Genomic DNA, 26,965 nt, shown 5'->3' on the forward strand with positions numbered 1-26,965 from the left:
TTGTGTCCTGCAAGCAGAGTTTAAAGGTCCAGTTACACGCCTACTTTTGTGCTGGCCAGCAGTTTCCGCCGTGTCTCATGCCCGCTTGGGCCTGGCACGGTTTGAACGCTGTTTGAACAATAACCACAATGCAGAGTCAAGCCCACTTTAAAGATTGCTGAGGACTTCACCTGGCTAGTCCAGAACTGTAAACTTTCCAGCCCCATAATTTCCGGCCCTCTATTTGTAATGGGCAGCACAGAGTTACACGGGTCTCTGCCCCTATTTGTGTGCAGTCCCAAATTCCACTGGACATCAGGGCTTCTTGTGTCTGTGCAGACATCAATGCAAGAGGTGGGACACGCTAACTGGCTGTCACAGTGATATCACTCCCCCCACACTCACTGAGGTGGTGTCACGGTGATATCACTCCCCCCCACTCACTGAGGTGGTGTCACAGTGATATCACTCCCCCCCACTCACTGAGGTGGTGTCACGGTGATATCACTCCCCCCCACTCACTGAGGTGGTGTCACGGTGATATCACTCCCCCCGACTCACTGAGGTGGTGTCACGGTGATATCACTCCCCCCCACTCACTGAGGTGGTGTCATGGTGATATCACTCCCCCCCACTCACTGAGGTGGTGTCACGGTGATATCACTCCCCCCCACTCACTGAGGTGGTGTCATGGTGATATCACTCCCCCCCACTCACTGAGGTGGTGTCACGGTGATATCACTCCCCCCCACTCACTGAGGTGGTGTCACGGTGATATCACTCCCCCCCCACTCACTGAGGTGGTGTCACGGTGATATCACTTCCCCCCACTCACTGAGGTGGTGTCACGGTGATATAACTCCCCCCCACTCACTGAGGTGGTGTCACAGTGATATCACCCCCCTCCCTGAAATAGGAAGCATTGCGTTCTGAGCTGCCTCTTCCCTCTGGGGGCCTTTTTTCAAATTTCCATGGCACTGGGCACACTGTGGCCTCTCTGAGTGAGATTACCGATCAGAGATTGTTAATTGAACCTGAATTTTGCACAGGTCCCTTACATCCAGGAGGTTGAAAACTGGAATCTCACAGTTGTGTGGACTGGATTTGATCCCAGTACTGGCTATAAAGCTAGTAGTTAAGACAATGCAGCAATGAGGCCTGATTAAAGCAGGTTAGATATACCAAACCTTTATCGGGCCAAGTCTCAAAGTCCATTATATTGCTTGTGGATGAGGCTGGAACAGCTCAGATGGTCTCCAATGACATTTAACATCACATGGACAGTTATGTAGATGTTTGCACATGCTCAACGTGACCCTTCACAGCAGCTTCAAACTTTTAAGTCTAGAAATGAAAGATGAGCTTATTGTGGATTGGTTGCCATTACCTTGTCAGCCAGTTTAGCAGGTACCTTAATCTATTTAAAATCAATATCTGTCTTTTAGCCTGTAATTAGCTCCCAGGAGGATCAAAAAGGACATGTGCTTAGGTGCAGCACTGCAATATAATGAAGTGAGGTAAGGGGGCCCTACCTACTATATAGTGAGGTAAGGGCCCTACCTACTGTAGTGAGGTAAGGGGGCCCTACCTACTGTAGTGAGGTAAGGGGCCTACCTACTGTAGTGAGGTAAGGGCCCTACCTACTGTAGTGAGGTAAGGGGCCTACCTACTGTAATGAGGTAAGGGCCCTACCTACTGTAGTGAGGTAAGGGGCCTACCTACTGTAGTGAGGTAAGGGCCCTACCTACTGTAGTGAGGTAAGGGCCCTACCTACTGTAGTGAGGTAAGGGGGCCCTACCTACTGTAGTGAGGTAAGGGGGCCCTACCTACTGTAGTGAGGTAAGGGGGCCCTACCTACTGTAGTGAGGTAAGGGGGCCCTACCTACTGTAGTGAGGTAAGGGGCCTACCTACTGTAGTGAGGTAAGGGCCCTACCTACTGTAGTGAGGTAAGGGGCCTACCTACTGTAGTGAGGTAAGGGCCCTACCTACTGTAGTGAGGTAAGGGCCCTACCTACTGTAGTGAGGTAAGGGGGCCCTACCTACTGTAGTGAGGTAAGGGGGCCCTACCTACTGTAGTGAGGTAAGGGGGCCCTACCTACTGTAGTGAGGTAAGGGGCCTACCTACTGTAGTGAGGTAAGGGCCCTACCTACTGTAGTGAGGTAAGGGGCCTACCTACTGTAGTGAGGTAAGGGGCCTACCTACTGTAATGAGGTAAGGGCCCTACCTACTGTAATGAGGTAAGGGCCCTACCTACTGTAATGAGGTAAGGGCCCTACCTACTTTTTTAAAATTTCCAAATATACTTTATTCATATAAAAATCTGTACAGTACATTCAAAAGCAGTTCAGTACATTTAGCTGCAGTCAGCAATCCCATACACTACATTTGGGTGCTGACGGCAGTTCCGTTCGATACATTTCCTTGCTTTTCAGTTCAAGTACAATTCGGTACAATACGGGATACATTGTAGTACATTCAACAAATGACATTACACGTGTCACTATACAGTACACGGAATGGGTGACGGTACATTTACATTTTTCCTTTCCAACGTACGTCACGAAACAGACCTTACTTTGTACATGGCACTACATAGGTGTTTACAGATCATGGTGCTCCATGTACACAACAAAGAAGTTACAAGTACAGCCCGAGGGGGGTTTGTACTGATTCCTGCCCCCGGGTTTACAGTGGCAGAAGGGCTTTAAACTGTGGCCCTTCCCCACCGCGCCTTTGCGGCGACTGCACCAATTTTAAGTGCGTCCCTCAGCACGTAATCCTGGATCTTGGATTGCGCCAGTCTGCAACACGCAGACGTGGACATCTCCTTACTCTGGAAAACCAGCAAGTTTCGGCAAGACCGAAGAGCGTCTTTGACCGAGTTGATGGCCCTCCAGCAGCAGGTGATGTCTGTCTTGGTGTGTGTCCCTGGGAACAGTCCGTAGAGCACAGAGTCCTGTGTTACGGAGCTGCTCGGGATGAACCTCGACAGCAACCACTGCATCTCTTTCCAAACCTGCCTTGCGAAGGCGCAATCCTGAAGGAGATGGGTGACAGTCTCGTCCGCCCCGCAGCTGACTCGGGGGCACCGTGCCGTGCTGCTGAGACGTCGGCCGTGCATGAACGCTCTGACGGGTAAGGCCCTCCTCACCGCCAACCAAGCTACGTCTTGGTGCTTGTGTGAAAGCTCTGGCGATGAGACGTTCTGCCAAACGAGTTCGACAGTCTGCTCAGGGAACTACCCGACAGGGAACCACCTCTCCTTCTTTCGTAGGGCATCCAGGACCTTACAGTGGAGGAAAGGATGTTCCAAACGTGTTTTATGGCCTTGTGGTCAAAGGGGTTTTTTGTGAAAAACTTTTCCACGAAGGACAGGTGGACAGGCATGGTCCAGCTGGTGGGGCCGTTTCGCGGCAGCGTGGCCAGACCCATCCTTCGCAACACTGGGGACAGGTAGAACCTCAGCACGTAGTGACACTTGGTGTTTGCGTACCGGGGGTCTGTGCACAGCTTGATGCAGCCGCACACAAAGGTGGCCATCAGGATGAGGGCCACGTTCGGAACATCCTTTCCTCCACTGTCCAGAGATTTTGTACATCGTGTCTCTGCGGACACGGTCCATTTTGGACCTCCAGACAAAGTGGAAGACGGCCCGGGTAACTGCCGCGGCACAAGAGCGAGAGATGGGCCAGACCTGTGTCACATGCAGCAACCCCGAGAGCACCTCACTCCTGATGACCAGATTCTTTCCTGCCATGGAGAGGAAGCACAGCTTCCACCATCCCAGTTTTTGCTTCACTTTGGCGATACGCTCTTCCCAGTTTTTGGCGCACGCCCCGTCCGCTCCGAACCATATTCCCAACACTTTCAGGTAATCTGGCTTAACGGTGAAGGGAATAAAGGATCGGTCGGCCCAGTTACCAAAGAGCATGGCCTCGCTCTTGGTGCGATTGACCTTTGCTCCCGAGGCCAGTTCAAACTGGTCACAGATTGTGAGCAATCTGCGGACCGACTGCGGATCCGAGCAAAAGATGGCGATGTCGTCCATGTATAGGGAAGTCTTGACCTGAGCGCCTCCACTGCCTGGGATCGTCACCCCTCTAATGCCCGCATCCTTCCTGATGGACTTGGCAAAGGGCTCGATACAACACACAAACAAGACAGATGAGAGGGGACAGCCTTGCCTGACTCCAGATCTGATCGGAAAGCTTTGAGATTCACACTTGTTGATTCGAACTGCGCTACTGATGTCTGTGTAGAGCAGTTGGATCCAATTGCGGATACCCTCTCGAAACCCCATTTCGGAGAGCACGTCCATCAGGTACGTGTGCGATATCCTGTCAAAGGCTTTCTCCTGGTCTAAGCTGATTAAGCAGGTGTCCACCCTCCTGTCCCGCACGTAGGCGATCGTATCCCTGAGTAGCGCGAGGCTATCAGAGATCTTCCTGCCGGGGACAGCGCAGGTCTGGTCCAGGTGAATCACCAGCTCAAGGGCAGACTTGACCCTGTTGGCGATGACCTTTGACAGGATCTTGTAGTCCACATTGAGCAGCGAAATGGGCCGCCAGTTTTTGATTTCCTCCCTCTCCCCCTTCTGCTTGTAGATGAGGGTGATGATGCCTTTCCTCATCGATTCTGACGTACTGCCGGCCAGAAGCATACCTCCGTACACTTCCAGCAGGTCTGGGCCTATCCAGTCCCACAGAGCCCAATACAACTCGACCGGTAAGCCGTCGCTTCCGGGAGTTTTATTCATCTCGAAGGACCGGACGGCCTTTGTCAGCTCGTCCAGAGTTAGCGGGTGGTCCAGACTCCCTCGCTTGCTGTCGTCTAAGACCTCCGAAATAGATGACAGGAAGAACTGGGAGGCCGCGCGGTCTGTGGGCTTGACGTCGTACAGCCTGGCATAGAAGGATTTGCTGATGCTCAGCATGTCAGGCTGCGAAAACGTCACAGAACCGTCTTCTTCCTTTAGGCTGGTGATCACAGAGCTCCCCGTGTACCTTTTGGAAGAAGAAGCGCGAACACGTCTCATCCTGCTCGACGGAGCGGACTCTGGAGCGGAAGATGATCTTGGAGGACTCTGAGGCAAAGAGCGAGGCTTGCTGGCCCTTCACCTCTTCGAGTTCCTCCGCGACATCGACCCCCATCGACTGCAGCAAGAGCAGGTTTTGCATATTCGTCTGGAGTTGGGACAATTCCCTCTGTCTCCCTCTCGCCTCCTGAACACCTTTGAGGATGAAGAACCTCTTGATGTTCGTCTTGATTGTTTCCCACCAGTGCATCGGGGAATCGCAGAGGGGTTTAACGGTTCTCCAACCTTTGTAATCCCTCTCGAGTTCCTCAACGTTTTCCGGAGTCAACAGTTTAACGTTCAGCTTCCATATCCCTCTGTCAACTTTCTGGTTTTCCTGTGGGCGACAGTCGGCCAGTAGGAGGCAGTGGTCAGAGAAGAACACTGGCGTGACGTCGGTGGATCTGACCTTGAGCGTGTGGGACACAAACAGGAAGTCAATTCTGGAACGGACGGACCCGTCTGGTCTCGACCAGGTGTATCTGCGCGGTGCTCCGTCTGCAGGGTTGCTGAAGACGTCGCACAGCTTGGCGTCTTTTACCGCATCCATCAGGAGTCTGGACGTGGCGTCCAGTTTGCTGTCGGCTCTGCTGGATCGTCCAGCCGCATCGATGATGCAGGTGAAGTCACCACCCAGAATGACCGGCCTGGACGTCGCCAGTAGCAGTGGGAGCTGCTGGAAGAGGGCCAGCCGCTCGCTTCTGCGAGGCGAGGCATACACGTTAATTAGCCTTCGAGGGGAATTTTTATACATTACGTCTGCTACGAGGAGGCGGCCGCCCACCACCTCCTTAACTTCGGTGATGGTGAAGTGGTCTCCCCGCAGCAGAATGCCCAGGCCGGAAGCCCGGCTGTCGTTGCCTCCTGACCATATGGATGGTCCATGGGTCCACCATCGTGACCACTGCCGGTAACTGCTGGAGTGTGGCAGGCCGCACTCCTGCAAGAACAGCAGGTCCGCTTTGACCTTGGCGAGGTACCCCAGGGTGGAAACACATCGCGTAGTCGATTTTACGCTACGCACGTTAATACTAGCAATTTTTAAATCCATTTTAAAGCTATTGTTTACAGTTACAAACATTACACTTCAGATAAATCGTCCTTTAAGTCCGAGATCTGCTCAATGGTCAGTTCCGGCATGCGTAGGTTATTACTATGAACGTCTACTGCACCTGGGCTGCCGTGCTCGTCATCCTCTGCCGTGGGAGTGTTTCGACCAGAGGACTGCTGCAGTGCTATGATAAGGTCCGTTATGTCCTCTGCACTGTCCTCGCCTGGTGTTGGTGGTTCCCTCTTTTCTTCAGTCGCGGCGGTCTCGAGCTGGTGTGCGTCGATCGCTGCGTCGCTCCCGGTATTCCGGAGGTGGGGTGTGCTGGGCACTTCGCTGCTCCTGTTATCCCGGAGCTGGTCTGCGTTGGTCGCTTCTTCACTCCCGGTGTTCCGGAGCTCGTGTGCGCTGAGCGCTTCGCTGCTCCCGGGTTCCTGGAGCAGGGCTGTGCTGGTCATTTCCCTGCTCCTGCTCGCCTGTGGCTGTGGGTTGGCCGTATTGCCTCATGTTCTGGTGGCGGTAGTGAGGGGCTTTTTCTCGCCTTTCCTCATTGGACGAGCTGCCGTCGCTGCTGTCTGTCGTGGTTGCTCGCCGCCTCTTCCCTGTCGTTTCCGCAGGGGCCCTTGCTCGCCTGTTCTCCTTACGCTTGCGGGTCTTTTTCTTGATGGTCTCCCATCCCGCTTCATCCTCTGCTGTCTCCTCGTTCCTGGACTCGGTGCGATGGGGAGAGCTTCGCTGCTGGCTGCTGGTGTCTCGCAGCTCGCGGTAGCAGGGTTCTCTTCCCCGCCGACTTGTCCCGGGTCCACGGGGGCGTTGGTCGGGGAGAGGGTGTGGCTCTCCTCTGGAGCGTTGTGTTCGTGAGCTTCCTCCTCCTCTGGTGCAATGTTCTTTGCTGCCTGCCCATAGCTGTAGTTGCATTTGGGGCAGTTTTTGGAAAGGTGCCCAGCCAGACCACAGAGGTTGCAGCACTTGGTCTCCTTACAGTCCTTTGTCTGGTGGCCTTCGTTCTTGCAGTTTCGGCAGATGAGAGTTTTGCAGCTTGCCGCCACATGGCCTGCCTTCCCGCAGGTGCGGCACACGTTGGGTTGGCCAGCGTACACCATGTAGCCCCGTCACCCTCCGATGGCAAAGCTGGAGGCCGGGGTTCAGGATAGTTCCGCTGGCGTCCACCTTCATGGTGACCTGGATCTGGTGCTTGCTGGTCCAAATCCCGTGCACGTCTTTCAGGTCGATGCTGTTTCCTGCTCCATCGCCGTATCTGGCGAGGAAAGTCAGCACATCAATGACGGGGATGTGGGGGTTGTACATTTGCACTGTGATAGTGCGTCTTCTCTGTGACGGGAGGGTGAACAGTGGCTCCCAAGTTAGCACTGAGCGCAGCGGTTCACTCGCCTCCTTCAAACCCTTCAGGAACTTCAGGCAGAGGGTGACGGTTCTGAAGGTCACATTAAAGTAACCTCCCGAGGTCCTGCAAGGCGAAGATGTCGACGACTTTCATGCCGCATGTTTCCAGCAGGATTTTCTTCACGAAGAGGTCCCGGTTGATGGTTGTCTGTCCATCCACTTTCTTTACTGTCACTCGGATGGTGTTTCGGACTCCCTGGTTCACCGCTCGGTTGGCCGCCATCCGGGTTGCAGATTCCCCCTTTCGCTGTGTATTTTGGCCGAAGCCCTCAATCTGTTGTGGTGCCAGTCCGGCACCTTGGGCAGTCAACATGCAGATTTTCCTCTTCTCTCCAATTGGTGCTTAGCCCGAGCCAGAAGGCCAGAACCAGCCAAACTGGAAAAAAAACCGAGTTTCTGCAATCAGTCAATTTGCATATGAATGCCCAATCTACACTTGATCTTAGCCAAAAGGCCGAGAGCCAGCAGGGAGTGCCTTTGAGCAGCAATGCATCAAACGAGCCAGCACTCTCTTTCAGGCAAATCGGTGGACATTTCATTTTTTTTAATTTCAAAATATACTTTATTCATATAAAAATTTGTACAGTACATTCAAAAGCAGTTCAGTACATTTAGCTGCAGTCAGCAATCTCATACACTACATTTGGGTGCTGACGGCAGTTCCGTTCGATATATTTCCTTGCTTTCCAGTTCAAGTACAATTCGGTACAATACGGGATACATTGTAGTACATTCAACAAATGACATTACACGTGTCACTATACAGTACACAGAATGGGTGACGGTACATTTACATTTTTCTTTCCAATGTGCATCACGAAACAGACCTTGCGTTGTACATGGCACTACATAAGTGTTTACAGATCATGGTGCTCCATGTACACAACAAAGAAGTTACAAGTACAGCCCGAGGGGGGTTTGTACTGATTCCTGCCCCTGGGTTTACAGTGGCAGAAGGGCTTTAAACTGTGGCCCTTCCCCACCGTGCCTTTGCGGCGACTGCACCAATTTTAAGTGCGTCCCTCAGCACGTACTCCTGGATCTTGGATTGCGCCAGTCTGCAACACGCAGACGTGGACATCTCCTTACTCTGGAAAACCAGCAAGTTTCGGCAAGACCGAAGAGCGTCTTTGACCGAGTTGATGGCCCTCCAGCAGCAGGTGATGTCTCGGTGTGTGTCCCTGGGAACAGCCCGTAGAGCACAGAGTCCTGTGTTACGGAGCTGCTCGGGATGAACCTCGACAGCAACCACTGCATCTCTTTCCAAACCTGCCTTGCGAAGGCGCAATCCTGAAGGAGATGGGTGACAGTCTCGTCCGCCCCGCAGCTGACTCGGGGGCACCGTGCCGTGCTGCTGAGACGTCGGCCGTGCATGAACGCTCTGACGGGTAGGGCCCTCCTCACCGCCAACCAAGCTACGTCTTGGTGCTTGTGTGAAAGCTCTGGCGATGAGACGTTCTGCCAAACGAGTTCGACAGTCTGCTCAGGGAACCACCCGACAGAGACCACCCTCTCCTTCTTTCGTAGGACGTCCAGGACCTTACAGTGGAGGAAAGGATGTTCCGAACGTGTTTTATGGCCTTGTGGTCAAAGGGGTTTTTTGTGAAAAACTTTTCCACGAAGGACAGGTGGACAGGCATGGTCCAGCTGGTGGGGCCGTTTCGCGGCAGCGTGGCCAGACCCATCCTTCGCAACACTGGGGACAGGTAGAACCTCAGCACGTAGTGACACTTGGTGTTTGCGTACCGGGGGTCTGTGCACAGCTTGATGCAGCCGCACACAAAGGTGACCATCAGGATGAGGGCCACGTTTGGAACATCCTTTCCTCCACTGTCCAGAGATTTGTACATCGTGTCTCTGCGGACACGGTCCATTTTGGACCTCCAGACAAAGTGGAAGACGGCCCGGGTAACTGCCGCAGCGCAGGAGCGAGAGATGGGCCAGACCTGTGTCACGTGCAGCAACCCCGAGAGCACCTCACTCCTGATGACCAGGTTCTTGCCTGCCATGGAGAGGAAGCACAGCTTCCACCAGCCCAGTTTTTGCTTCACATCGGTGGACATTTCATGGTGAAGGTGTGTACCCCGTACACTTCTGCCTCCTCGGTTCGAGTCTCTAGTTCATTTTGATCCACCATGGATCGGTCTTCCTCTGCAACGTGGTGGTTTGCAGGGTTTGCAGCTCGTCTGCACATTCGCTGGAGGTAGAAACATAGAAACATAGAAAATAGGTGCAGGAGTAGGCCATTCGGCCCTTCTAGCCTGCACCACCATTCAATGAGTTCATGGCTGAACATGCAACTTCAGTACCCCATTCCTGCTTTCTCACCATACCCCTTGATTCCCCTCGTAGTAAGGACTTCATCTAACTCCTTTTTGAATATATTTAGTGAATTGGCCTCAACAACTTTCTGTGGTAGAGAATTCCACAGGTTCACCACTCTCTGGGTGAAGAAATTCCTCCTCATCTCGGTCCTAAATGGCTTCCCCCTTATCCTTAGACTGTGTCCCCTGGTTCTGGACTTCCCCAACATTGGGAACATTCTTCCTGCATCTAACCTGTCTAACCCCGTCAGAATTTTAAGCGTTTCTATGAGGTCCCCTCTCATTCTTCTGAACTCCAGTGAATACAAGCCCAGTTGATCCAGTCTTTCTTGATAGGTCAGTCCCACCATCCCGGGAATCAGTCTGGTGAACCTTCGCTGCACTCCCTCAATAGCAAGAATGTCCTTCCTCAGGTTAGGAGACCAAAACTGTACACAATACTCCAGGTGTGGCCTCACCAAGGCCCTGTACAATTGTAGCAACACCTCCCTGCCCTTGTACTCAAATCCCCTCGCTATGAAGGCCAACATGCCATTTGCTTTCTTAACCGCCTGCTGTACCTGCATGCCAACCTTCAATGACTGATGTACCATGACACCCAGGTCTCTTTGCACCTGCCCTTTTCCTAATCTGTCACCATTCAGATAATAGTCTGTCTCTCTGTTTTTACCACCAAAGTGGATAACCTCACATTTATCCACATTATACTTCATCTGCCATGCATTTGCCCACTCACCTAACCTATCCAAGTCGCTCTGCAGCCTCATAGAATCCTCCTTGCAGCTCACACTGCCACCCAACTTAGTGTCATCCGCAAATTTGGAGATACTACATTTAATCCCCTCGTCTAAATCATTAATGTACAGTGTAAACAGCTGGGGCCCCAGCACAGAACCTTGCGGTACCCCACTAGTCACTGCCTGCCATTCTGAAAAGTCCCCATTTACTCCTACTCTTTGCTTCCTGTCTGACAACCAGTTCTCAATCCATGTCAGCACACTACCCCCAATCCCATGTGCTTTAACTTTGCACATTAATCTCTTGTGTGGGACCTTGTCGAAAGCCTTCTGAAAGTCCAAATATAACACATCAACTGGTTCTCCCTTGTCCACTCTACTGGAAACATCCTCAAAAAATTCCAGAAGATTTGTCAAGCATGATTTCCCTTTCACAAATCCATGCTGACTTGGACCTATCATATTACCTCTTTCCAAATGCACTGCGATGACATCCTTAATAATTGATTCCATCATTTTACCCACTACCGATGTCAGGCTGACCGGTCTGTAATTCCCTGTTTTCTCTCTCCCTCCTTTTTTAAAAAGTGGGGTTACATTGGCTACCCTCCACTCCATAGGAACTGATCCAGAGTCAATGGAATGTTGGAAAATGACTGTCAATGCATCCACTATTTCCAAGGCCACCTCCTTAAGTACTCTGGGATGCAGTCCATCAGGCCCTGGGGATTTATCGGCCTTCAATCCCATCAATTTCCCCAACACAATTTCCCGACTAATAAGGATTTCCCTCAGTTCCTCCTCCTTACTAGACCCTCCGACCCCTTTTATATCCGGAAGGTTGTTTGTGTCCTCCTCAGTGAATACCGAACCAAAGTACTTGTTCAATTGGTCCGCCATTTCTTTGTTTCCCGTTATGACTTCCCCTGATTCTGACTGCAGGGGACCTACGTTTGTCTTTACTAACCTTTTTCTCTTGACATATCTATAGAAACTTTTGCAATCCGTCTTAATGTTCCCTGCAAGCTTCTTCTCGTACTCCATTTTCCCTGCCCTAATCAAACCCTTTGTCCTCCTCTGCTGAGTTCTAAATTTCTCCCAGTCCCCGGGTTCTCTGCTATTTCTGGCCAATTTGTATGCCACTTCCTTGGCTTTAATGCTATCCCTGATTTCCCTTGATAGCCACGGTTGAGCCACCTTCCCTTTTTTATTTTTACGACAGACAGGAATGTACAATTGTTGTAGTTCATCCATGCGGTCTCTAAATGTCTGCCATTGCCCATCCACAGTCAACCCCTTCAGTATCATTCGCCAATCTATCCTAGCCAATTCACGCCTCATACCTTCAAAGTTACCCTTCTTTAAGTTCTGGACCATGGTCTCTGAATTAACTGTTTCATTCTCCATCCTAATGCAGAATTCCACCATATTATGGTCACTCTTCCCCAAGGGGCCTCGCACAACGAGATTGCTAATTAATCCTCTCTCATTACACAACACCCAGTCTAAGATGGCCTCCCCCCTAGTTGGTTCCTCGACATATTGGTCTAAAAAACCATCCCTTATGCACTCCAGGAAATCCTCCTCTACCGTATTGCTTCCATTTTGGTTAACCCAATCTATGTGCATATTAAAGTCACCCATTATAACTGCTGCACCTTTATTGCACGCACCCCTAATTTCATGTTTGATGCCCTCCCCAACATCACTACTACTGTTTGGAGGTCTGTACACAACTCCCACTAACGTTTTTTGTCCTTTGGTATTCTGCAGCTCTACCCATATAGATTCCACATCATCCAAGCTAATGTCCTTCCGAACTATTGCCTTAATTTGCTCCTTAACCAGCAATGCTACCCCACCTCCTTTTCCTTTTATTCTATCTTTCCTGAATGTTGAATACCCCTGGATGTTGAGTTCCCAGCCCTGATCATCCTGGAGCCACGTCTCCGTAATCCCAATCACATCATATTTGTTCACATCTATTTGCACAGTTAATTCATCCACTTTATTGCGGATACTCCTTGCATTAAGACACAAAGCCTTCAGCATTGTTCTTTTAACACCCTTTGTCCTTTTAGAATTTTGCTGTACAGTGGCCCTTTTTGTTCTTTGCCTTGGGTTTCTCTGCCCTCCACTTTTCCTCATCTCTTTTCTGTCTTTTGCTTTTGCCTCCTTTTTGTTTCCCTCTGTCTCCCTGCATTGGTTCCCATCCCCCTGCCATATCAGTTTGTCCCATTGTTCCACAGCCTTTGCACGCATAGTGTTTGAAGTGGTATTGATGGGCTCGATGATCACCTCTGCAGTGCCAACAAGGTGTTAATTGCCTCGCATTCACACTTGATGGCGGACTCTGGGTCATCTGAGGTCGTATAGCTGCAGAGGTGTACGTTCTGCCATATGCATTCCTGCCTGAAAACAACGTTATTTTGTGTACAGTACTTGCCGAAACATCTTTATGCTGCAAAATTTGTTTGGTGTTATTGCTGGTGGACATAAATGCCTGGGCTATCGTTATGGCTTTGCTGAGGTTCGGTGTTTCAACAGTCAATAGTTTGCGAAGAATAACCTCATGGACAATGCCAAGCACAAAGAAGTCTCTTAGCAGTTGCTCCAGGAATCCATCGAATTCGCAATGTCCTGCAAGGCGCCTTAGTTCGGTGACGTAGCTCGCCACTTCCTGGCCTTCAGACCATTGACATGTATAAAATCGATAACTTGCCATCAGAACGCTCTCCTTCGGATTTAGGTGCTCCCAGACCAGCGTACACAGTTCTTCATACGATTTGGTTGTTGGTTTCACCGGAGCAAGGAGATTCTTCATGAGGCCGTAGGTTGTTGCCCCACAGATGGTGAGGAGGATCGCCCTTCGTTTGGCAGCGTTCACACTCCCTTCCAGCTCGTTGGCCACGAAGTATTGGTCGAGTCGCTCCATGAGGGCTTCCCAATCGTCCCCTTCTGAGAATTTCTCCAGGTTACCAACAGTTCTTGCATTTTCGCATGATGGTTCGTTATCTCGTCGCCAGTTGTTAAGCTCACAATAAAGTAATACAACTGAGTACTGTAGACAATGAGTAAATGTGATCTTAGCTCCTTTAATTAATCTCCAAGAGTTGGTACAGCATGGGAGGCCTGCTTATATACAGTGCTCCCAAGGGATGCTGGGATCCCTTGGGACTCCAAAAGGTATGCCCCCTGGAGGCGGTATGATACAGGTTGCCTAGGGTTGCATACATAACACTACTGCAGTGAGGTAAGGGGCCTATCTACTGTAGTGAGATAAGGGGCCTACCTACTGTAGTGAGGTAAGGGGGCCCTACCGACTGTAGTGAGGTAAGGGGGCCCTACCTACTGTAGTGAGGTAAGGGGGCCCTACCTACTGTAGTGAGGTAAGGGGGCCCTACCTACTGTAGTGAGGTAAGGGGGCCTACCTACTGTAGTGAGGTAAGGGGCCTACCTACTGTAGTGAGGTAAGGGGACCCTACCTACTGTAGTGAGGTAAGGGCCCTACCTACTGTAGTGAGGTAAGGGGGCCCTAGCTACTGTCGTGAGGTAAGGGGACCCTACCTACTGTAGTGAGGTAAGGGGACCCTACCTACTGTAGTGAGGTAAGGGGACCCTACCTACTGTAGTGAGGTAAGGGGACCCTACCTACTGTAGTGAGGTAAGGGGACCCTACCTACTGTAGTGAGGTAAGGGGGCCCTACCTACTGTAGTGAGGTAAGGGGACCCTACCTACTGTAGTGAGGTAAGGGGGCCTACCTACTGTAGTGAGGTAAGTGGACCCTACCTACTGTAGTGAGGTAAGGGGGCCTACCTACTGTAGTGAGGTAAGGGGGCCTACCTACTGTAGTGAGGTAAGGGGGCCCACCTACTGTAGTGAGGTAAGGGGGCCTACCTACTGTAGTGAGGTAAGGGGGCCTACCTACTGTAGTGAGGTAAGGGGCCTACCTACTGTAGTGAGGTAAGGGGGCCTACCTACTGTAGTGAGGTAAGGGGGCCTACCTACTGTAGTGAGGTAAGGGGGCCTACCTACTGTAGTGAGGTAAGGGCCCTACCTACTGTAGTGAGGTAAGGGGGCCTACCTACTGTAGTGAGGTAAGGGGGCCTACCTACTGTAGTGAGGTAAGGGGGCCTACCTACTGTAGTGAGGTAAGGGGGCCCTACCTACTGTAGTGAGGTAAGGGGGCCTACCTACTGTAGTGAGGTAAGGGCCCTACCTACTGTAGTGAGGTAAGGGGGCCTACCTACTGTAGTGAGGTAAGGGGGCCTACCTACTGTAGTGAGGTAAGGGGGCCTACCTACTGTAGTGAGGTAAGGGCCCTACCTACTGTAGTGAGGTAAGGGGACCCTACCTACTGTAGTGAGGTAAGGGCCCTACCTACTGTAGTGAGGTAAGGGGGCCTACCTACTGTAGTGAGGTAAGGGCCCTACCTACTGTAGTGAGGTAAGGGGACCCTACCTACTGTAGTGAGGTAAGGGGACCCTACCTACTGTAGTGAGGTAAGGGGGCCTACCTACTGTAGTGAGGTAAGGGGGCCTACCTACTGTAGTGAGGTAAGGGGGCCCTACCTACTGTAGTGAGGTAAGGGGACCCTACCTACTGTAGTGAGGTAAGGGGGCCTACCTACTGTAGTGAGGTAAGTGGACCCTACCTACTGTAGTGAGGTAAGGGGGCCTACCTACTGTAGTGAGGTAAGGGGGCCTACCTACTGTAGTGAGGTAAGGGGGCCTACCTACTGTAGTGAGGTAAGGGGGCCTACCTACTGTAGTGAGGTAAGGGGCCTACCTACTGTAGTGAGGTAAGGGGGCCTACCTACTGTAGTGAGGTAAGGGGGCCTACCTACTGTAGTGAGGTAAGGGGGCCTACCTACTGTAGTGAGGTAAGGGCCCTACCTACTGTAGTGAGGTAAGGGGGCCTACCTACTGTAGTGAGGTAAGGGGGCCTACCTACTGTAGTGAGGTAAGGGGGCCTACCTACTGTAGTGAGGTAAGGGGACCACACTGCGGATTGCAATGGTCGTCGATTACTCGTTTAATGGCCGACATTTTGGAAGTCCCGGTCCTGCGGTATCCCGGCGGTAACCCGCTCCCCCTACTACCACTGCACTGCTGCCAATCTGTCCTAAGTGCGTCATTAGAGCACACTCCGCCGATGTCACCCCCCCCCACTGCCCCCCCCGCCGATGCCGATCTTGCTCCCTCCATGAGATGCCAAAAACTGCTTTTTGTGCCGGTGCAATCAGGTTGTCGTCCTTCAAAAATGGCGGCGTGGCTCCCATTAAAGGGGAAGGCGCACCGCCGCTGCCGCCATGTTTTTTATTTTGTCGACCGACTGCCATGTCGGGCCGACAATTGTGCCCCCGGGTTCGGCCGGGCCGCCAACAGGCAGCCTGGCACCCCCTCTTGGGTGCCAAGCCATTGGCCCGGCCGAAACTGTCCCTAGTGGCCCAGTGGGCCTAACTTTAAAAATCGCGTGGCCTCACCCCTTTAAGTGAAGGGGAGAGCCGTGGTGAAGCGGTGCCGTGATGATGTCTTAACCCCAATCTGATGACTGACAGCAGCGGACACTACACCACCCCCCCGAACTTCCACCCCTCTAGTGTGTGAACTCCCGCTCACCGCCGCACATCCGCCCCCATTCTGACCAACTTCCGGTCCACCGGGAAAATAAAAGCAAAGAGCGTAATTTCGCTCAAGAGACCACCGCACCGGTAAAAACAGGGTAGGTGTGCCCCATTTCCAGCGGTGGGCAATTTCGGCCCCCCTTATTGTACTCCAAGCCCCTTGCAATAAAGGCCAACATGCCATTTGCCTTCCTAATTGCTTGCTGTACCTGCATACTAACTTTCTGTGTTTCCTGTATGATGACCTCTAAAGCTCTCTCAACATTAACATTTAACATTTCTCACCATTTGAAAAAAAATCTCTTTTTCTATTGTTTCTGCCAAAGTGAATAGCCTCACTTTTCTCCACATCATGTTCCATCTAGCACCTATCGCCCACTCACTTCATCTGTCCATGCAGACTCTTTGTGTCCTCCTCACAAGTTAGTTGCCCACCGAGCTTTGTGTCATCAGCAAACTTGGCTACATTATACTCAGTCCCTTCATCTAAGTCATTAATATAGATTGTAAATAGTTGAGGCCCCAGCACAGATCCCTGTGGCACCCCACTAGTTAATGATTGCCAACCAGAAAATGACCCATTTATCCCGACTCTCTGTTTTCTGTTAGTTAACCAATCCTCTATCCATGCTAATATATTATCCCCAACCTCGTGAGCTCTTATTTTGCGTAGTAACCTTTTATGTGGCACCTTATTGAATGCCTTCTGAAATCCAAATATACTGCATCCACTGGTTCCCCTTTATCTACCCTGCTAGTTACATCCTCAAAAAATCTCTAATAAATTTGTCAAACACAATTTACCTTTCATAAAACTATGTTGACTCTGCCTAATCATTCTAAGTGCCTTGATACCACTTCCTTAACAATGGATTCCAGCATTTTCCCGACGACTGATGTCAGGCTAGCTGGCCTGTAGTTCCCTGTTTTCTCTCTCCCTCCTTTCTTGAATAGTGGGGTTACATTTGCTACCTTCCAATCCGCTGGGAGTATTCTCGGGAATTTTGGAGGATCACAACCAATGCATCCACTCTCTCTGCAGCCACCTCTTTTAGAACCCGAGGATATAGGCCGTCAGGTCCAGGGGATTTGCCGGCTTTTAGTCCCATTAGTTTCTCAAAAGGAGGAGAAAGAGAAAGACTGAGAGGTTGAGGGAGGAGATTCCAGAGCTTGGGGTCGAGACAGCTGAAGGCATGGCCACCAATGGTGGAGCGATGGAAATCAGGGATGTGCACAGAAATGTTCTCCTTGTAAAGGGGGTAGGCAGAGATTCTGGTGCTGTTTCTTGGGGGCTCTGTCACCATTAAACAGGAGATCACTGCCACCCCCACAGAGTTCTGGGATTGTCCTCTGCTGCTTTAACAAATCCCCGATCGGTCGGGAGCGACTCTCACCAGGAGCACTGGTTGGGAAATTGTCGGATTTTCCACCCACCAACACAATTTCCCAACTAACGCTCCAGCATATCACTACGTAATATAAATGCTATATAAATACAAGTTGTTGTTGTGTAGATTTGACGATTCCAACGCACTCCTGGCTGGCCTCCCACATTCTACCCTACGTAAACTGGAGGTGATCCAAAACACGGCTGCCCGTGTCCTAACTCACACCAAGTTCCACTCACCCATCACCCCGTGTGCTCACTGCCCCGTGTCTTAACTCACACCAAGTTCCACTCACCCATCACCCCCTGTGCTCACTGCCCCGTGTCCTAACTCGCACCGAGTCCCGCTCACCCATCACCCCCTGTGCTCACTGCCCCGTGTCCTAACTCACACCAAGTTCCACTCACCCATCACCCCCTGTGCTCACTGCCCCGTGTCCTAACTCACACCAAGTTCCACTCACCCATCACCCCCTGTGCTCACTGCCCCGTGTCCTAACTCACACTAAGTCCCACTCACCCATCACCCCTGTGCTCACTGCCCCGTGTCCTAACTCGCACCAAGTCCCACTCACCCATCACCCCGTGTGCTCACTGCCCCGTGTCTTAACTCACACCAAGTTCCACTCACCCATCACCCCCTGTGCTCACTGCCCCGTGTCCTAACTCGCACCGAGTCCCGCTCACCCATCACCCCCTGTGCTCACTGCCCCGTGTCCTAACTCACACCAAGTTCCACTCACCCATCACCCCCTGTGCTCACTGCCCCGTGTCCTAACTCACACCAAGTTCCACTCACCCATCACCCCCTGTGCTCACTGCCCCGTGTCCTAACTCACACCAAGTTCCACTCACCCATCACCCCCTGTGCTCACTGCCCCGTGTCCTAACTCACACCAAGTTCCACTCACCCATCACCCCCTGTGCTCACTGCCCCGTGTCCTAACTCACACTAAGTCCCACTCACCCATCACCCCTGTGCTCACTGCCCCGTGTCCTAACTCGCACCGAGTCCCGCTCACCCATCACCCCTGTGCTCACTGACCTACATTGGCTCCCGGTTAAGCAACAACTCGATTTCAAAATTCTCATCCTTATTTTCAAATCCCTCCATGGCCCTCGCCCCTCCCTATCTCTGTAATCTCCTCCAGCCCCACAACCCCGAGATGTCTGCGCTCCTCTAATTCTGCCCTCCTGAGCATCCCTGATTATAATCGCTCAACCATTGGTGGCCGTGCCTTCTGTTGCCTGAGCCCCAAGCTCTGGAACTCCCTCCCTAAACCTCTCCACCTCTCTTTCCTCCATTAAGATGCTCCTTAAAACCTACCTCTTTGACCGAGCTTGTGGCCACTTGCGCTAATTTCTCCTTATGTGGCTCAGTGTCAAGTGTTATTTGATAACACTCCTGTGAAGCGCCTTCGGACGTTTTACTACGTTAAAGGCGCTATATAAATGCAGGTTGGTGTTGTTGTTGCTGATGACCACTCCTTGCTGGGAGTGTCTGATCACGGAATCAGCCCTTTCATTAACATCAGTGGATTCAGGTGTAATTGGTTCGAAACAAAATCATTCCTGCTTTTGAAAGGCTACATTCCCCGCCCCTCCCCCACCCCGAAAACCCGCTTTAAACGTTTTCACTTCCTGTTATGTCTGTAATGCACTTATGAATGACTCCACGAGGCAATGTGTTGTACTCAGACTGCAGTAACCTTGGTCCTTTATTCGTAACTCCAGACAAAGGCACAAGCATGGTGAGCAGCCTTTTATACTGGGCCCTGCACACCTGTGCAGGTGACCCTCAGGTCTCCCACCGCAGTGACCTCTGGTGGACAGCCTCCGCCACAGGGGCAGGAAACCCCGGTCTCCACCAGTTGCACCCTCTAGTGGTGCCAGCACAGTATAGACACAGTGTAAACCTTATTGACAATACATCAGGTAACAAGGCTCCATCTTATGCAACTATACAGTGACTACACAGAGAGTATATCTATAGTCTGCAAATATAACACTTCCGATGAGAAAAAAAAATTCCTTTTTACAGATTCCACAAAGAAGGTGAAAGATGTTCTGGGCGAGTTTGACGGGCATGGTCGACTATCCAAGTACAGCACAGAACAGGTGAGGCCTGCAAAGGCTGGCAGCCAATCTCACGACTAACAAGACAGAATGGGCGACAATACCACTGCCACAGTGCTGTACCCACACTCAATCCTGCTCCTCGATGTGTCAGTGGGGAAATGCACTGCTCCAAAATGATGACGGGGTCCTTAACAAACTCGGGGTAGGCCACAGGCACCCGTAAGGGGCCATCAGCAGTGCCTGTCCCGACATTAAACCCGAGAAGTCGGAGAGGCACCATGCCACTCTGGCCCAGTACGGACATCCCCAGGCACAGAGCAGCCATACATAGTCCCAGGATAAGGGGCCGCCCATTCAAAACTGAGATGAGGAGGAACTTCTTCTCTCAGAGGGTTGTAAATCTGTGGAATTCGCAGCCTCAGAGAGCTGTGGAAGCCGGGACATTGAATAAATTTAAGACAGAAATAGAGAGTTTCTCAACCGATAAGGGGATAAGGGGTTATGGGGAGCGGGCAAGGGAAGTGGAGCTGAGTCCATGATGGGGCCGAATGGCCTACTCCTGCTCCTATTTCTTATGTTCTGCTACTCTGCAGCCCCCAAAGGGGCCATTTCATCGATCTGCCCCAGGATGAATAACCTGCTCACTCCTCCATTTTGAGGCCTTTACTAGGCCCATAACGCAACCAACCCCGTGACCGAATTCCCTGGGGAAGCCTGGGAACTCACCCTGGAACATGCCCACCTTGAGGGCGGGGGAGGGGGAGGGGGTGAGGGGGGGGGCAGAAGATCCACCCTCTGCCAGTCCTCCTCTCCCACCAGATTTTCACAGCCCACTCTGAAGGACCCCTGGTCCTTCCTGCAGCCACTTGGCAGCTGTGAAGCCGGACATGCGCCTGGCGTGGACTGGAAGCTCGGCCCCGCCCCCGTTTGGAGGGGTATTGGGTGAGGCGCGGCAGAGATGCTCACTGCCGTGGTTCACACAGGAAGAAAGGTGATTTCGGTGCCGGACCCGAGGACAGGTGTTCAGTGCCCGTGCTCTGCCAACAGTCAGTGCCTGCGAGAGAGACAGGGGAGGGAATTGAACAATAAAACCTCTCCAAACCCATTGCCGCTCAGTGATAAGGAGCTGGAATAGAAGAATATCAAAGTTAATTGATGCTCTAGTCGTTCGATTTTTTAAGGCCTCCTGATAGTTGAGGTCTTACCCCCTTGAAAGGGGTTCCAATGGACAAGCCAGCCCCGCGAAAACTGGGCAAGCTGTGATGACCCACTTTTAAAAGAATCCCAACGGATGATCCTCTTCCTTTAAACTGCATCAGATTCCTCCTTTTAAAGGAGTCCTGATGAATGAGGTGACATAAAGTACACAGGATTTACCGAGTTTTTCTCTTGCAGCATATAGACTTTGAAGGGTTTCGAACACTCATGAAGATCTACCTGGATGCAGAAGACATTCCCACTCAGTTTTGTCAGCATCTCTTCAGGTCCTTCCAAACAAAGCCAAGTGAGAAAGGTGAGGCGATTAATGGTGGCAGTGAGAGCTGCTTGCTGCCTGATACCCAGAAGCCATCAAAATATACATTGACTTTACAACATGACTGGAACAGGCTGTGCTGACAGCATGAAAGTGTTAGGCCTCACAACTCAACCCAATAAAATGGCCACCTTTTTATACACAATGTGCGTTTGACAGTTCTACATTTATTCTTCCTCATGACCCCTGACTGTTTGCTGTCTCAAGTGGCTCACATTTTCTACCACTGTGGGATAACTTCCAGCGATAATCCTGTGAAAGGACACCAACAGATAATCCCATGGGATAAACCCTATCGATATTCCCATGAGACAGCCCCGAGAGATATTCCAGTCGGAAAACACCTGTGGATATTTCTCTGGGTAACACCTATAGTTAATCCCGAACTCTCTCACACACTGCCCGAACTCTCTCACACTGCCCAAGCTCGCTCACACACTGCCCGAACTCTCTCACACTGCCCAAACTCTCACACACTGCCCGAACTCTCTCACACACTGCCCGAACTCTCTCTCACACACTGCCCGAACTCTCTCTCACAAACTGCCCGAACTTTCTCTCACACACTGCCCGAACTCTCTCACACTGCCCGAACTCTCTCACACACTGCCCAAACTCTCTCTCACACACTGCCCGAATTCTCTCTCACACACTGCCCGAACTCTCTCTCACACACTACCCGAACTCTCTCACACACTGCCCGAACTCGCTCTCACACACGGCCCGAACTCGCTCTCACACACTGCCCGAATTCTCTCACACACTGCCCGAACTCTTTCACACACTGCCCGAACTCTCTCACACTGCCCAACTCTCTCACACACTGCCCGAACTCTCTCTCACACACTGCCCGAACTCTCTCACACACTGCCCGAACACTCTCTCACACACTGCCCGAAAGCTCTCACACTGCCCGAACTCTCTCACACACTGCCCGAACTCTCTCACAGACTGCCCGAACTCTCTCTCACACACTGCCCGAACTCTCTCACACTGCCCGAACTCTCTCACACACTGCCCGAACTCTCTCGCACACTGCCGGAATTCTCTCTCACACACTGCCCGAACACTCTCTCACACACTGCCCGAACTCTCTCACACACTGCCCGAACTCTCTCTCACACACTGCCCGAACTCTCTCTCACAAACTGCCCGAACTTTCTCTCACACACTGCCCGAACTCTCTCACACTGCCCGAACTCTCTCACACACTGCCCAAACTCTCTCTCACACACTACCCGAACTCTCTCACACACTGCCCGAACTCGCTCTCACACACGGCCCGAACTCGCTCTCACACACTGCCCGAATTCTCTCACACACTGCCCGAACTCTTTCACACACTGCCCGAACTCTCTCACACTGCCCAACTCTCTCACACACTGCCCGAACTCTCTCTCACACACTGCCCGAACTCTCTCACACACTGCCCGAAAGCTCTCACACTGCCCGAACTCTCTCACACACTGCCCGAACTCTCTCACAGACTGCCCGAACTCTCTCTCACACACTGCCCGAACTCTCTCACACTGCCCGAACTCTCTCACACACTGCCCGAACTCTCTCGCACACTGCCGGAATTCTCTCTCACACACTGCCCGAATTCTCTCACACACTGCCCGAACTCTCTCACACACTGCCCGAACTCTCTCTCACACACTGCCCGAACTCTCTCTCACACACTGCCCGAACTCTCTCACACACACTGCCCGAACTCTCTCTCACACACTGCCCGAACTCTCTATCACACACTGCCTGAAGTCTCTCTCACACACTACCCGAACTCTCACACACTGCCTGAACTCTCACACACTGCCCGAACTCTCTCTCACACACTGCCCGAACTCACTCTCACATACTGCCCGAACTCTCTCACATACTGCCCGAACTCTCTCACACACTGCCCGAACTCTCTCTCACACTGCCCGAACTCTCTCACACACTGCCCGAACCCTCTCACACACTGCCCGAACTCTCTCACACACTGCCCGAACTCTCTCACACACTGCCCGAACTCTCTCACACACTGCTCGAACTATCTCTCACCCACTGCCCGAACTCTCTCACACACTGCCCGAACTCTCTCGCACACTGCCGGAATTCTCTCTCACACTGCCCGAACTCTCTCACACACTGCCCGAACCCCCTCACACACTGCCCGAACTCTCTCACACACTGCCCGAACTCTCTCACACACTGCCCGAACTCTCTCACACACTGCCGGAATTCTCTCTCACACACTGCCCGAACTCTCTCACACACTGCCCGAACTCTCTCGCACACTGCCGGAATTCTCACACACTGCCCGAATTCTCTCACACACTGCCCGAACTCTCTCACACACTGCCCGAACTCTCTCTCACACACTGCCCGAACTCTCTCTCACACACTGCCCGAACTCTCTCACACACACTGCCCGAACTCTCTCTCACACACTGCCCGAACTCTCTCACACACTGCCCGAAGTCTCTCTCACACACTACCCGAACTCTCTCTCACACACTGCCCGAACTCTCTCACACACTACCCGAACTCACTCACACAGTGCCCGAACTCGCTCACACACTGCCCGAACTCTCTCTCACACACTGCCCGAATTCTCTCACACACTGCCCGAACTCTCTCTCACACACTGCCCGAACTCTCTCTCACACACTGCCCGAACTCTCTCACACACACTGCCCGAACTCTCTCTCACACACTGCCCGAACTCTCTCACACACTGCCCGAACTATCTCTCACCCATTGCCCGAACTCTCTCACTCTGCCCGACCTCTCTCTCACACACTGCCTGAACTCTCTCTCACACACTGCCCGAACTCGCTCTCTCACACACTGCCCGAACTCTCTATCACACACTGCCCGAACTCTCTCTCACACACTGCCTGAACTCTCTCTCACACACTGCCCGAACTCTCTCACACACTGCCCGAACTCTCTCTCACACACTGCACGAACTCACTCTCACATACTGCCCGAACTCTCTCACATACTGCCCGAACTCTCTCACACACTGCCCGAACTCTCTCTCACACTGCCCGAACTCTCTCACACACTGCCCGAACTCTCTCACACACTGCTCGAACTATCTCTCACCCACTGCCCGAACTCTCTCACTCTGCCCGAACTCTCTCTCACACACTGCCTGAACTCTCTCTCACACACTGCCCGAACTCTCTCTCTCACACACTGCCCGAACTCTCTCGCACACTGCCTGAACTTTCTCTCACACACTGCCCGAACTCTCAATCACACACTGCCCGAACTCTCTCTCACACACTGCCTGAACTCTCTCTCACACACTGCCCGAACTCTCTCTCACACTGCCCGAACTCTCTCTCAAACACTGCCCGAACTCACTCTCACATACTGCCCGAACTCTCTCACATACTGCCCGAACTCTCTCACACACTGCCCGAACTCTCTCTCACACTGCCCGAACTCTCTCACACTACCGGAACTCTCTCACACACTGCCCGAACTCTCTCTCACACTGCCCGAACTCACTCACACACTGCCCGAAATCTCTCACACACTGCTCGAACTCTCTCTCACACTGCCCGAACTCTCTCACACACTGCCCGAACTTTCTCACACACTGCCCGAACTCTCTCACACATTGACCGAACTCTCTCACACACTGCCCGAACTCTCTCTCACACTGCCCGAACTCTCTCACACACTGCCCGAACTCTCTCTCTAACTGCCCAAACTCTCTCACACACTGCCCGAACTCTCACACACTGCCCGAACTCTCTCACACAGTGCCCGAACTCTCTCATACAGTGCCCGAACTCGATCACACACTGCCCGAACTCGATCACACACTGCCCGAACTCTCTCACACACTGCCCGAACTATCTCACACACTGCCCGAACTCTCTCACACTTATCGAACTCTCTCTCACACACTGCCCGAACTCTCGCACAAACTGCACGAACACTCTCAGACACTGCCCGAACTCTCTCACACACTGCCCGAACTTTCTCACACACTGCCCGAACTCTCTCTCACACACTGCCCGAACTCTCTCTCACACTGCCCGAACTCTCTCACACACTGCCCGAACTTTCTCACACACTGCCCGAACTCTCTCTCACACACTGCCCGAACTCTCTCACACATTGACTGAACTCTCTCACACACTGCCCGAACTCTCTCTCACACTGCCCGAACTCTCTCACACACTGCCCGAACTCTCTCACTAACTGCCCGAACTCTCTCACACACCGCCCGAACTCTGTCACTCAATGCCCGAACTCTCTCACACACTGCCCGAACTCTCACACACTGCACGAACTCTCTCACACAGTGCCCGAACTCTCTCACACAGTGCCCGAACTCGCTCACACACTTCCCGAACTCTCTCACACACTGCCCAAACTATCTCACACACTGCCCGAACTCTCTCACACTTATCGAACTCTCTCTCACACACTGCCCGAACTCTCACACACTGCTCGAACTCTCTCACACAGTGCCCGAACTCTCTCACACAGTGCCCGAACTCTCTCACACAGTGCCCGAACTCGCTCACACACTGCCCGAACTCTCTCACACTGCTCGAACTCTCTCTCACACACTGCCTGAACTCTCTCTCACACACTGCCCGAACTCTCTCACACATTGACTGAACTCTCTCACACACTGCCCGAACTCTCTCTCACACTGCCCGAACTCTCTCACACACTGCCCGAACTCTCTCACTAACTGCCCGAACTCTCTCACACACCGCCCGAACTCTGTCACTCAATGCCCGAACTCTCTCACACACTGCCCGAACTCTCACACACTGCACGAACTCTCTCACACAGTGCCCGAACTCTCTCACACAGTGCCCGAACTCGCTCACACACTTCCGGAACTCTCTCACACATTGCCCGAACTATCTCACACACTGCCCGAACTCTCTCACACTTATCGAACTCTCTCTCACACACTGCCCGAACTCTCACACACTGCTCGAACTCTCTCACACAGTGCCCGAACTCTCTCACACAGTGCCCGAACTCTCTCACACAGTGCCCGAACTCGCTCACACACTGCCCGAACTCTCTCACACACTGCCCGAACTATCTCACACACTGCCCGAACTCTCTCACACTGCTCGAACTCTCTCTCACACACTGCCTGAACTCTCTCTCACACTGTCCGAACTCTCTCTCACACTGCCCGAACTCTCTCACACTTATCGAACTCTCTCTCACACACTGCCCGATCTCTCTCACACACTGCCCAAACTCTCTCTCACACACTGCCCGAACTCTCTCACACACACTGCCCGAACTCTCTCTCACACACTGCCCGAACTCTCTCACACACTGCCCGAACTATCTCTCACCCATTGCCCGAACTCTCTCACTCTGCCCGACCTCTCTCTCACACACTGCCTGAACTCTCTCTCACACACTGCCCGAACTCGCTCTCTCACACACTGCCCGAACTCTCTATCACACACTGCCCGAACTCTCTCTCACACACTGCCCGAACTCTCTCACACACTGCCCGAACTCTCTCTCACACACTGCACGAACTCACTCTCACATACTGCCCGAACTCTCTCACATACTGCCCGAACTCTCTCACACACTGCCCGAACTCTCTCTCACACTGCCCGAACTCTCTCACACACTGCCCGAACTCTCTCACACACTGCTCGAACTATCTCTCACCCACTGCCCGAACTCTCTCACTCTGCCCGAACTCTCTCTCACACACTGCCTGAACTCTCTCTCACACACTGCCCGAACTCTCTCTCTCACACACTGC

General features: G+C 52.3%; 1 protein-coding gene across 1 annotated transcript in view; it reads left to right on the plus strand.

The window, feature by feature from the left end:
* LOC139240807 (diacylglycerol kinase beta-like) overlaps positions 1 to 26,965 on the plus strand; it is a 219,137-nt gene that overhangs the window by 6,763 nt on the left and 185,409 nt on the right. Inside the window, exons 3-4 of the mRNA XM_070869285.1 lie at positions 19,624 to 19,700; positions 21,057 to 21,174. Of these exons, the coding sequence (XP_070725386.1) occupies positions 19,624 to 19,700; positions 21,057 to 21,174 (195 nt within the window). The remainder of the gene's footprint in view (positions 1 to 19,623; positions 19,701 to 21,056; positions 21,175 to 26,965) is intronic.

This window comes from Pristiophorus japonicus, chromosome X (assembly GCF_044704955.1).
Source record: "Pristiophorus japonicus isolate sPriJap1 chromosome X, sPriJap1.hap1, whole genome shotgun sequence".
Classification (NCBI taxonomy): Eukaryota; Metazoa; Chordata; class Chondrichthyes; family Pristiophoridae; genus Pristiophorus; species Pristiophorus japonicus.